Source organism: Salminus brasiliensis, chromosome 9 (assembly GCF_030463535.1).
Source record: "Salminus brasiliensis chromosome 9, fSalBra1.hap2, whole genome shotgun sequence".
NCBI classification, from domain to species: domain Eukaryota; kingdom Metazoa; phylum Chordata; class Actinopteri; order Characiformes; family Bryconidae; genus Salminus; species Salminus brasiliensis.
In genome coordinates, this window is record NC_132886.1 from 23810391 (window position 1) to 23824328 (window position 13938).

General features: G+C 41.7%; 1 protein-coding gene across 1 annotated transcript; it reads left to right on the top strand.

Annotated features, from left to right (window-relative positions):
- The first annotated feature begins 10537 nt into the window (after positions 1–10537).
- Positions 10538–12512, top strand: LOC140561639 (uncharacterized). The gene is made up of 7 exons (XM_072686869.1): positions 10538–10961; positions 11321–11376; positions 11515–11592; positions 11714–11815; positions 11908–11955; positions 12051–12131; positions 12232–12512. Exons 1-7 carry the CDS (start codon positions 10796–10798, stop codon positions 12373–12375), a joined length of 675 nt encoding a protein of 224 aa, XP_072542970.1. The 5' UTR covers positions 10538–10795; the 3' UTR covers positions 12376–12512.
- Positions 12513–13938: the final 1426 nt, after the last annotated feature.

Consider the following 13938-nt stretch of genomic DNA (forward strand, 5'->3'; position numbering starts at 1 on the left):
TCGTTTGGGTGTGGTGGAGGGTAAGTCACTTAAGCTGTGTGTTTGTGTTGTCTCTGGGTTTACTATTGGACAGGTCCATCTAATAATTACCACTTATTGCAGGCTGTGTTACTTATAACCAGCAGCATATAAATACAGTGGCGGAAATAAGTATTTGATCCTCCACTGATTTTGAAACTTTGTACTTTCTGACAAATAATTAAACAGTCTGATTTTTATGGTAGCTTCATTTTAACAATGAGAGATGGAATATCAAAAAGAAAATCTAGAAAATGAAATAATATTTAAATAAAAAATAATTTGCATTTCATTGAGAGAACTAAGTATTTGATCCCCTAAAAACCATGACTACTGTTGGCTCCCACAGACCACTGACACACCCTAATCTCAGTGAAGTCGTTACCTGTATGAGAGACACCTGTCCCAAATTGTTAGCTGTGTAAAAGGCCACCTGCCAAGAGACTCAGTGACACTCCAACGTCTCCACCATGGGTAAGACTAAAGAGCTGTCTAAAGATGTCAGGGACAAAATTGTTGACCTACACAAGGCTGGAATGGGCTACAAAGCCATAAGTAAGAAGCTGTATGAGAAGGTGACAATGGTGCAATTATTCGGAAGTGGAAGAAGTACAACATTACTGTCAATCAACCTAGGCCTGGAGCTCCATGCAAGATATCGCCTCGTGGAGTCTCATTGATCATGAGAAAGCTTAAAAATCAGCCAAGAACTACACGGGAGGAGCTGGTTAATGATCTCAAGGCAGCTGGGACCACAGTCTCCAAAAACCCATTGGTCATACACTGAGACATAATGGTTTAAAATCCTGCAGTGCACGCAAGGTTTCTCTGCTTAAGAAGGCTCATGTCCAGGCCCGCCTCAAATTCGCCAATGAACATATTAATGACTCCGAGAGAGACTGGGAGAAGGTGCTGTGGTCAGATGAGACCAAAATTGAGCTCTTTGGAACTCAACTCGACGTGTTTGGAGGAAGACAAATACAGAATATGACCCTAAGAACAATATCCCCACTGTCAAGCATGCTGGTGGAAGTATTATGTTTTGGGGGTGTTTTTTTTTAAGGGCATAGGCCAACTTCTCCGCATCGACAGGAAGATGAACGGGGCCATGTATTGCAAAATCCTGGGTGATAACCTCCTTGCCTCTGCCAGGGCACTGAAAATGGGTCGTGGATGGGTCTTCCACCATGACAACGACCCAAAACATACAGCCAAGGAAACAAAGTAGTGGCTCCATAAGAAGCATATCAAGGTCATGGAATGGCCTAGCCAGTCTCCTGACCTCAATATCCCATAGAAAATCTATGGAGAGAGCTGAAGCTTCGCATTTCCAAATGCAGAGAAGATGATCTGCAGAGAAGAGTGGGCCAAAATTACTCCTGAAGTGTGTGCAAAAACTACAAGAAACAACTACAAGAAACATCTGACTGCTGTGCTTTTATTTTATTTTTATATGCTTATTTCCTCCACTGTATAAGGGATATTTATATATCAAGTTTTTTTTTTTATGTCTCTTAAATCTTGACTCTTATATCTAAAATCTCTGGAGCTGTGTATGAACTATTATAGAGTAAATCTGTAACCACCTTTGTCGAATCTAAGTCAAGTCCAAGACTGACTAGTTGCACTGGAGTCACGAATGAAAGCGGGTCTGAGTCAAGAAAATTTATGTGCTCATGTAAACAAAATGTTCTCTGGAATTCTGTGTAAAACTGAGCTATAGCCTCAATAAAAAGGTCAAAGGATATGTTGCCATGCATAGTCTGATTTCTAAAAAGCATATACATTAAATATGACATCTTTCAAAATAGAAAAGGAAAAGGTTTTTCATTTTTCATCTTTTCATTCAACTTTTTTTTCCTTTTCATTTTCCCTCAAACACAGCTTTGCTCATTGCAGCAAACTTGGCCTTTCTACACTATGATCTCAAAAGACCTTGAAGTCTCTTTTTTTGCATCTGATCTCTGGGGAAAGCAGCAGCATTCACTGATTATGTAACACATTCCTATAAACAGTCTTACTTTATAGCCACAGAGATGGGCGGAAATGGAATAGCCAGGTTAACACACGCCCCCCTGATGTGCAGTGGTGCATATGTGTGTTTATGGTAGCCTGTCTATACCCTGAGAGACCGGTAATGCTGCATGTGGATGAATTAACTAAAGTGCAGAAAACTGGACTGACTTTCACAGCAGTTCCTTTAATTTGGTGTCATTTAGATGATTTGAAGACGTAGAAAAGCGGCTGAGATCTCTGCGTAGAGACCAAGCGGAGCTAGCGCTTCATTTACTGACCGAGTGGCGGCGCTGTCTAGCGCACACTAACCCGGTAACCTTTTTAATAGACCTCGTTTCTGAGCTTCACTGGTGGAAAAACATCGATATTTCTGATCGATACTCCATATAAAACATCGATATTTCTGATCGATAATCCATATAAAACATCGATATTTCTGATCGATACTCCATATAAAACATCAATATTTCTGATCGATACTCCATATAAAACATCGATATTTCACCATATTTAATAACAAACAGGGCGAAGGAGGAATTGTGTACTCCAGAGTTGTAGCTGGTCGTATTTTGTCCTGACCTTCTCAAACCAGCCCTAGTTTTGTTTAGGTCTCATTTCTCCACACTGAAGATGTGTCTTATTTAGTATTTTAAGATTATTATTATTTTAAACCCCCACTCTTCAGCGGGGTAGTCATTTTAGCTGAAATTAGCCTAATGCTAAGCTAACGCTTGGTTTCCTATGGCAACAGGTTACCACAGTAACAGAAGGTCAGAGCTGCCCTTCATTCATTAGACTTCAGTGAATCCACACTACAGTCCCTCTTCATGCTGTAGAAGCTTTTCTTACATATTTCAGGGATTATTGATCATTTTAATGTTGAATATTGAAACTTTTTATTTGAACTTTGTCTTTAGGAATGGATCATCTGGAGCAGGAGGTTCTTCCATCCTTCTGTGTCCTCATCCCAGAGGTAATCTTTCTCCCTTAGTTCATAAAGACTAATGGGGATCATTGATTGGAGGAGATTACACTTACAGTCATGCCCGAAAGTATTCATACCCCTGGCAAAGTTTGACTTAAATTTACTTTTATTTAACCAGAAGTTATATTTTTGCCTTGAAACGACACAGGCATCTCCCAGGAGATAACACGATGATGTACAAGAGGCATCATTGTGGGAAAAAGTATTTCTCAGCTTTTATACACATTTGAACAAAAAGTGGCATGTCCAAAATTATTCATACCCTTTGAAAACTGTCACAGTATATGGGAAAATCCAAAGTTCTATACCATTCCAAATAGTCCAAGCTGTTTTAAAGCATCCTAATTACCCTGATTCATTGGGAACAGCTGTTTTAATCAACTCAACAGGAGAAAAACAGCAGCTCTCTGCAGTTGGTTTGTGGACAGTCATGGCTAAGACAAAGGAGCTCACTAAGGACCTGCGGCTGTGCATTGTGGCCACTCACAAGTCAGGAAAGGGCTATAAAGCCATATCAAAATGTTTTCAAGTTCCAGTGGCTACAGTGCAAAGTATTATTAAAAAATACAAGAAGTTCCGCACTGTGGAAAATCTCAGAAGATGTGGTCGGAAGCCAAAAGTGACACCTGTGCTGGCCAGGAGAATAGTGAGAGAGGTGAAAAAAAATCCAAGGATCACCACCAAGGCCATCCTGGTGAATCTGGACTCTGCTGGTGGCGACATCTCAAGGCAGACAGTTCAACGGACACTGCACACTGCCGGGTTCCACGGACGCAGGCCAAGGAGGACACCACTTCTCCAGAAAAGGCACACAAAAGCCCGCTTGACCTTTGCAAATGCTCATCTGGACAAAGAAGAAGACTTCTGGTGTTCTGTTTTATGGTCAGATGAAACAAAAATTGAATTGTTTGGCCACAATGATGTGTGCACCATTTGGCGTAAAAAAGGAGAAGCCTTCAACCCTAAGAACACCATCCCCACTGTCAAACATGGTGGTGGGAACCTAATGTTTTGGGGGTGTTTTTCAGCCAATGGACCAGGGAACTTGATCGCAGTAAATGGCACCATGAAAAAAGAGCAATACATCAAGATTCTCAACAACAACATCAGGCAGTCTGCAGAGAAACTTGGCCTTGGGAACCGGTGGACATTTCAGCACGACAACGACCCAAAACACACAGCCAAAGTGGTGAAGAAATGGTTAGCAGACAAAAACATTAATGTTTTGCAGTGGCCCAGCCAGAGTCCTGACTTGAATCCAATTGAGAATCTGTGGAGGGAGCTAAAGATCAGGGTGATGGCAAGGAGACCCTCGAACCTCAAAGAGTTGGAGCTCATCACTAAAGATGAATGGGCAAAAATACCAGTGGAGACATGCAAAAAGCTGGTCAGCAATTACAGGAAGCGTTTGATTGCTGTAATAGCCAATAAAGGCTTTTCTATTAATTATTGAGAAGGGTATGAATAATTTTGGACATGCCACTTTTTGTTTAAATGTGTATAAAAGCTGAGAAATATTTTTTCCCACAATGATGCCTCTTGTACATCATCGTGTTATCTCCTGGGAGATGCCTGTGTCATTTCCAGGCAAAAATATAATTTCTGGTTAAATAAAAGTAAATTTAAGTCAAACTTTGACAGGGGTATGAATACTTTCGGGCATGACTGTATATTCCTACTGTATGAACCATATTTCCATATCTTGTCTCGTCTTAACATTGTTTCTCCTTCATCGTCCCTGTAGCAGTCCCGCAGAGAGGTGGACAGAGGCAACAGGACATTTTCTTCCACCTACTCAAAATGGTCATCGGACTACAGAAAGGTTCCTCTCAGTTTTTATTGTGTTTATAGTACAATACTCTGAACACACACATTTTAGTACTTACCTGTTGTAGAAGGACGTTTTCAAACTGATCAGATGTTTTTCCATATGATTTCTGCAGCTGGTGGAGGTGAAGCTCCAGCACAAGGCCATCTACAACGGTCTGGAGTCGGAGCACTGGTGGCTGCTCATCAACGACTTCTACCACGTGCGCTCACTGGAGGTAAGTCAGTGGAGTAGATTGAGGGTTTTATTGTAAATAGATCTTCTACGACCTGCTTTCTTTCAACCTCATGCTTTTCCTTGTATTTACAGCTTCCTCCCCAGCATTTCACCACCACCCGTGCAGTGGCCTACATCAGGGTAAAGCTACAGACTCTCTTGAATTTTAAGACTTTTGGAACCAGTTTGTCCTTTTCTGGTTTTGGTTTCGTCACCATGTCACTCTGTTCATTCAGTGCACCGGGCCGTTCATCATGGAGGCGAAGATCTACCTGCACGCCGAAACAACAGAGTCGTCAGTGCAGGATGTTTTCCTGGTAAGTTCTGGTTCATGTCTTTTTATAATTAGAGTTTCTAGTAATGCGTCCAGTGACAGTTCTACACATTTTCATCATTTATTTATTGTGTGTTCTTCAGAAAACCATGGTGGCCATCACGTCGAAGGGGGTCTCCGTTGATGAGGATGGCCAATGGCGGTGTCACGACTCCAGCGACAGCCAGACCCTCGAGGCACCTTTCGTGATGTCCGGCAGGCCAAGAGGACCACCCCCTGGATTCTGATCAGCTGCAGGACTATTTACTCTGTTTTATTACATTTGAGATATTTTACATTTTTTAGCATTAAAATAAAGCTTTCTGAACCTATTTAGAGTTTGTCTGATTATCTGTGTGTGTGTGTGTGTGCTTTTTTTCAGATGGAGTTTAGTGTGAACCCCTAAATGCTGACCTGGAGCATGGAAGTGGAACATCATGTCCTTTCATCAACAAAAAGGAAGTCTATAGATCTTTCTCATTATTCTAATTCTCTTAATGTTTCTCCATTTTATGTTTTATGTTTGTTTATGTTTGGGAACACATCTTCCAGATTGTGTTTAACCATGTTGGGAATATCTGTCTCACTGTGTCTGTCTTTCTTACTGTCTGTCTTCTATGCAGGGATCAAGCGCATCATTTCTCCTGGACGTGTTTTTCAGATGCTGCCACTGTTCTACATGACCAGAGCCCATACTAAATGCTGACCTGTGGGAGTGCAGAAGTAGAACATCATGTCCTCTCATCAACAAAAAGGAAGTTTTTCTATCTTTCTCATTCCCCCACCTCATCTTCTCCTTCATTTTGTGGTGTTTTGTAATCTTCTAGATTTTGTCTAACCATGTTGGGAATATCTTTCCCTTTCTTTGTCTCTCTTTCTGACTGTAGTCTATGCAGGGACCAAGTGCAGCGTTCCTCCTGGATTCCAGATTCCAGACAAGAGTGGAACAGGAACTTCATGAAGACCCCCAGACCTCATCAGAAGATGTGCATCACCTCCACTTTCAGATGCTGACAGTGTTCTTCATGACTAGAATTGCTAATGGCTGACTCATAGAAGTGGAGTAGCATGTCCATTCATCAACAAAAAGGAAGTATTTTGATCTTTTTAACCTCCCTCCCTCCCATCTGTTTACCCCTTGTTCATTTTAAAATGTGTTTATAATTTTTGTTTAACCATGTTGGGAATATCTGTCCCTTTCTTTGTCTCTCTTTCTGACTGTAGTCTATGCAGGCAAACAGCAGTGGGACCTGAGCTTCATGAAGAACCCCTGAGCCACATCAAAGGACATGCATCTTCTCCACTTTCAGATGTTTTTGCTTTTCCACTGACCAGAACCTTAATATGCTGACCTGTATGAACATGAAAATGGAGCATCCAATCATCAACAAAAAGGACGTGTTTAGAGTCTTCTCATTCCCACCTCAGCTGCCTCTTTTCCCCTCATTCATTTTTTGATGTTTTTATGACCTTACAGATTTTGTCTAACTATAATGGGAATGTCTTTTCCTCCCTTTGTTTTCACAGCCTGACTGTCCTCTATGCAGAAAACCAGTGTGGTAATTCTTCGGGATTAGAGACTCCAGACAGCAGTGGGACCCCTGCCTCACAAAGATTCCCTTGACCACATCAGAGGATGTCTCTCATCAGGAACAGCATCACCACTGACACTATCCTAATCACTGCACTAATTATAAACATCCTTATCTTTTCAGACGAGGACAGAACTGTAGACTGAACTGTAAACTTTTTGTCATAAAGCTGTGTGTCTGCTTTCTAGGAAACACTTGGACCTCTACTGAGAAGCAGGCAGAATGCCTCCTAGCCTGGACACTAGACTGTTGGTTGTAGTTGAGTTTCTGCTGTTTGACCATCACTAACAGTTTGATGTCTATGCTAGGACATGAATGTCATCGTCATTCAGATGGAATTTTTACTTCTACAAGAAACAATAGTAAGATCATAGCTGATGCTGATCAGCAGCATGAATGAATAATAAATACAGCAGGGTTTTAACAACTTTTCTAGTAAATATAGTCACATGCAATCCTCTATAATTCAACATTATTAATACTGAATATTTCTATTACTAATTTTAAGTATTAGTTTTTATTATTAAAAGTTTCTAAATGTAATCTCAGGGGGTTTTATTCTTAGAGAACATACTGATCATTTAATTAGAGTTTATTATAAGAATATTTTGGAAATTGTGATTCTGTGTCTCAAATACAGTAATATAACATTAATAACCTTCACTGAGGGTGATAAACTCTTTCAGGTTCTGAGTTCTCACAGCTAATGTAGCTAAATGAGTAATATCGCATACATACAAACACATGCTTTTCTGTTTTAAACCACACATTTGTTACAAATGTGTAGAAGCACAAAGAATGTTCTTTACACTCAGGAGTTCAGATTAGAGATGAACAGCAGTTTGTTTATGAAAGAAGTTCACAGAAGTTCATGTTCTTACATAGTTAGAGAAAAAGATCAAAGTAAACTTTGCTATTCCACTGTTTTGGTATCATATGTAATTATTTTAGTCAAGATTATTATTCAGTATATATTTTACCAACTATATGTAAACTGCTTAACTTTAGCTTCAAATATTGCCATTTTATTCCCAGTAATTCCCATGGTAAATTACCCAACTTTGAAAATTCCTGGAATGTTGCAACCCTACTGACACCTTTACTTCTTTTGAGAGGCTTTCTATGAACATATCCAATCTGGTCACAAACAAGAACTCATTCTCATTATCTGATATTTACAGGCCTCCAGGGCCTGACTTAGACTTTTTAAAAGAACTTAGTGCCTCAGGCTTAGCAGAGTGCAGAAGTAGAGTAATAATTATAGGAGATTTTCATCAATCCATTAATAAAGACACCTCCGAGTTCATGACTGCCTACTTATTCAGCCTGACCTGATGGAAGACTGACCACTAGGCTCCCCTACCACCTGCATCAGACCAGCTGCCCACCCACCAGACTAACCATCGGGCTGCCCTGCCATCTGCATCAGACCAGCTACCCACCCACCAGACTAGCCATCGGGCTTAGGATTTAGGATTGCGTTGCAGCCAGTGGCACAGGAAAGAATCTGGAGAAAGACTCAATATCAACAAATCCTGGATGCAAATATCCCACAGAACCTGAAGAACCTAGAGGTGAAAAGAGGTTGGATGTAGAGCTGCAAAGTATAAACCACTTCATCAACTAAAATCGGCGACCAAATTACCTATCAATGATTTTAATAATCGATTAGTTGCTGATGTCATCGCGAGCGTATCGCTATTCAACAATAAGGGTGTGGAGAGCAGTTTTACTGCTGCCGGTACTTTTTACAGTAATAATTACCTCAGTCTGGATGCAGAGCTGCTGCAGCGGAAACACGCGGGCTGAGCAGCTGTCTGTCTGTCACGTGAAAGGATCATGTGGAGAAAACCGGTACGGATCAAGAAGGCAGAACGGAGACACATGTGAGGCGCCATCACTCTGGAGTGTGATCTGAGAGTAGAGGTCTGTTAGTGTGAGCTGGGGGAGTCTCATATGGACTTGGGCGAAGTGAAGACAGGGAAATGAATGACGTTATAAACCAGGAGACTACGACCACTCCTTCTGAACAGGGCTCGTAACGCTCAAGATGGCATCTGTTTACAGATAAGGTTCCGCCCTTCAACAAAGAGCCAATCAGCTTACTGGTTGCACCGCGAAGGTCAACGCTCCAGTCAGACCGTGTCAAAATAAAAGTCACTAATACAAACAAAGCAGTAAATCAAAATACTACCAAAAAAAAACAACTAATAAACTAATAAATAAAATGGAAGCTATTATTACTGTCTCATATGTTTCTCTGTTTTTCTTTTATGTTGACTTGAATAATTAGGGGAAAACTGACTTAATTTTTAAATATTTTATTTTTCAAAGGAAGGTTATTATACTGGGCTAATGTATTAAATATATGTAATATGTCAAATATGTATAGTATTACATATGAATGTATGTAATATCTAATGTAAGTTTCTGACTCTTTACTTAATGACCTGGGTTGTTTCAGCCTTTTGTTTATTGTAGATTCAGTCATGTAAATCAGAACACATACTCTGTGTTAGAAGGCTCTTTGTTTACTAATGTTATTATTATTATTATTATTATTTAAGAAGTATTGTGAATGCAGAAGTTCAGATGAACAAACTGTTTCATGCAGCTGTACATACAGTAAACACAGAAAAGGTTCAGTGCTTGATGTGTGTCTTGTTATGTTGGTGATAATAATCATGCTTTTATCGTGTTTTTATCCAATGGAAACCACATATCACCAAATTCAGTTCTTCCTTTATGTTAACGCCAAATAAAACAGCATTAAATATGTCCTAGTAAGCGGTTGCTTTGGGTCATCGCTCACTGTATTGGGTCCTAAATGGTCTTTCTGTAAGATGACGTCAGAGGGGATAGGATGTGTCACGACACCGGAAACAGTGATGCATACCAACCATAAACCAGAAAGGAAGAAACGCCGTCTTGTGCACCTGGTGAATTACCCTCCCTTTAAAAAGCCCTTCCCTCCCCTTCAGTTTTGTGGAGCATTAGATTATGTCCCCTTGTGGTGACACAGGGATTTAGGCAAAGAGAGGAAATGCTGTCAGATAAGGTTTGAGAGCTCGAACCAGCAACACTGTCTCACCGTCTCCTTCTTTTACACCCTGTCTTCCAGGTGGGGAAAATAAATCAAACTCCTGCACAGTTTCCAGATATTCCCGCACAAGCACACCTGATTGAACTCATCACTTATTTACAGGCTTAGTTGGTGTCCTAGATCAGGAAAATCACCAAACTGTGCTGGACTCAGATTCCCACCCCCCTTTTAGAAGATGAACTCAGCAAAAGTGGGACAGATGTACCAGGTGGGTCTTATGAAAGTTATAAATTCATATCTGTGATGTATTTGTCAGATCATTACACCTGATTGGCTCTTTCACTCCAGGAGCAAAGCAGTCTTAGGCTTGCTGGTGCCCTTTTAACCTGTCATATCTACATTTGTAATATCCATTAGTTTCTACAGTTCAGGAATCAGATATATGCAGTTTTAACAGATGAGCTGTCTTTCCCACGTGACTTTAATGACTGAGAGTCTGATGCTGCTCTGATGACTGAAAGTCTGGATGCAGCAGCTCTTTATAAGCTGAGCTGATGTGAGGACATATAAACACGAGCGGTAAAACCGGTGACGTAGAAAAGCGGCTGAGATCTCTGCGTCTCGTGAGCATGTTTTGAAATGAACGTTGGTCTCCGAGGTGACAGAACGTTCTATGGAACTTTACCGGAACTGAGCTCTGACTCTGATCAGTCGTTTACCGACACCCACCTGAGCAAGACGCTGTTCCTGAGCTTTCACTACCTGAACACCCAACCGACTGGAGATGCCTCGTCCTCTGCCTTTCCTCGGGGTTCAGCTGCGGCCAGTGGTCCTCTGGGCTGCTGGCGTTTCAGCTGTAACCGCGTATTTTCTCTTTTCTAGGTGGCGGCGGGTCCTGGACCAGCAGCGGACGACGGTGGATGCTGCGACCCGGACCGACGCCTGCGATGGTGAGTTCAGTTAACGGCTAGTTTTGATAGCACAGCGACGACGAGACCAAGCGGAGCTAGCGCTTCATTTACTGACCGAGTGGCGGCGCTGTCTAGCGCACACTAACCCGGTAACCTTTTTAATAGACCTCGTTTCTGAGCTTCACTGGCGGTAAAACATCGATAGCTAACGCTTGGTTTCCTATGGCAACAGGTTACCACAGTAACAGAAGGTCAGAGCTACCCTTCATTCATTAGACTTTAGTGAATCCACACTACAGTCCCTCTTCATGCTGTAGAAGCTTTTCTTACATATTTCAGGGATTATTGATCATTTTAATGTTGAATATTGAAACTTTTTATTTGAACTTTGTCTTTAGGAATGGATCATCTGGAGCAGGAGGTTCTTCCATCCTTCTGTGTCCTCATCCCAGAGGTAATCTTTCTCCCTTAGTTCATGAAGACTAATGGGGATCATTGATTGGAGGAGATTACAGTAATATTCCTACTGTATGAACCATATTTCCATATCTTGTCTCGTCTTAACATTGTTTCTCCTTCACCGTCCCTGTAGCAGTCCCGCAGAGAGGTGGACAGAGGCAACAGGACGTTTTCTTCCACCTACTCAAAGTGGTCATCGGACTACAGAAAGGTTCCTCTCAGTTTTTATTGTGTTTATAGTACAATACTCTGAACACACACATTTTAGTACTTACCTGTTGTAGAAGGACGTTTTCTAACTGCTCAGATGTTTTTCCATATGATTTCTGCAGCTGGTGGAGGTGAAGCTCCAGCACAAGGCCATCTACAACGGTCTGGAGTCGGAGCACTGGTGGCTGCTCATCAACGACTTCTACCACGTGCGCTCACTGGAGGTAAGTCAGTGGAGTAGATTGAGGGTTTTATTGTAAGTAGATCTTCTACGACCTGCTTTCTCTCAACCTCATGCTTTTCCTTGTATTTACAGCTTCCTCCCCAGCATTTCGCCACCACCCGTGCAGTGGCCTACATCAGGGTAAAGCTACATATTCTCTTGAATTTTAAGACTTTTGGAACCAGTTTGTCCTTTTCTAGTTTTGGTTTCGTCACCATGTCACTCTGTTCATTCAGTGCACCGGGCCGTTCATCGTGGAGGCGAAGATCTACCTGCGCGCCGAAACAACAGAGTCGTCAGTGCAGGATGTTTTCCTGGTAAGTTCTGGTTCATGTCTTTTTATAATTAGAGTTTCTAGTAGTGCGTCCAGTGACAGTTCTACACAGTTTCATCATTTATTTATTGTGTGCTCTTCAGAAAACCATGGTGGCCATCACGTCGAAGGGGGTCTCCGTTGATGAGGATGGCCGTTGGCGGTGCCACGACTCCAGCGACAGCCAGACCCTCGAGGCACCTTTCGTGATGTCCGGCAGGCCAAGAGGACCACCCCCTGGATTCTGATCAGCTGCAGGACTATTTACTCTGTTTTATTACATTTTAGATATTTTACATTTTTTAGCATTAAAGTAAAGCTTTCTGAACCCATTTAGAGTTTGACTGATTATCTGGGAGTGTGTGTGTGTGTGTTCTTTTTTTCAGATGGAGTTGCTGTTTAGTGTGAACCCCTAAATGCTGACCTGGAGCATGGAAGTGGAACATCGTGTCCTTTCATCAACAAAAAGGAAGTCTATAGATCTTTCTTATTCTTCTAATTCTCTTAATGTTTCTCAATTTTATATTTTTTATGTTTGTTTATGTTTGGAAACACATCTTCCAGATTGTGTTTAACCATGTTGGAAATATCTTTGTCTCACTTTGTCTGTCTTTCTCACTGTCTGTCTTCTATGCAGGGATCAAGTGCATCATTTCTCCTGGACGTGTCTTTTAGATGCTGCCACTGTTCTACATGACCAGAGCCCATACTAAATGCTGACCTGTGGGAGCGCAGAAGTAGAACATCATGTCCTCTCATCAACAAAAAGGAAGTTTTTCTATCTTTCTGATTCCCCCACCTCATCTCCCCCTTCTTTATTTTGTTATGTTTTGTAATCTTCTAGATTTTGTCTAACCATGTTGGGAATATCTTTCCCTTCCTTTGTCTCTCTTTCTGACTGTAGTCTATGCAGGGACCAAGTGCAGCATTCCTCCTGGATTCCAGATTCCAGACAAGAGTGAAACAGGAACTTCATGAAGACCCCCAGACCACATCAGATGATGTGCATCACTTCTACTTTCAGATGCTGACAGTGTTCTTCATGACCAGAATTGCTAATGGCTGACCTAGGGGCTCATAGAAGTGGAGTAGCATGTCCATTCAGCATGATCTGTATGAACATGGAAGTGGAGCATTCAGTCATCAACAAAAATAAAGTGTTTAGTCTTCTCATCCCCACCTTAGCTGCCTGTTCTCATTTTTTTTATGTTTTCTGTTCCCCATTTTAAATAACTGATTATTGGTCTCAGTTAACTGTTGATTAATAAAAAATGATCGTATACGATAATTCATCTCAGTGTCACGGTTTGGCACAAGACCGAGGCGGACGTACTCACAGGATAATTGTTTTAATACAAGACAAGAAAACAGAAACCAAACAAGCACAAAGTTTAGCAAAATGAAGAACACCAGACTCACATGAACAGGCCAAATCTACAAACCATAAATTGGCATGAACACATACGCAGGAATAGGAACATTAGCGCACACACATGCACAAGACCAGACAAGGGATGACTGAAACAAAGAGGTACTTATACAAACACTAACAAGAGACTCACAAGGACTACCTGGGACTAACAAGGGGGTGTGGCTACAAAGGAGACACTGGTGGAACACTAATGGACAGGCGTGGCTAGGGCAGACAAGACACAAACCGAGCCATGTGCTTGGGAGGCAGACATGACAATGCGCAGCTCCGGGGTGCATAAAACCAACACCTGTCAGCACAGAGTCAGGGGCGTATGGCTTAGGAGCCGGCACTGGAGCAAACACAGGCAGCCAGGGAGTCGCTGGCACTAGAGCAGACG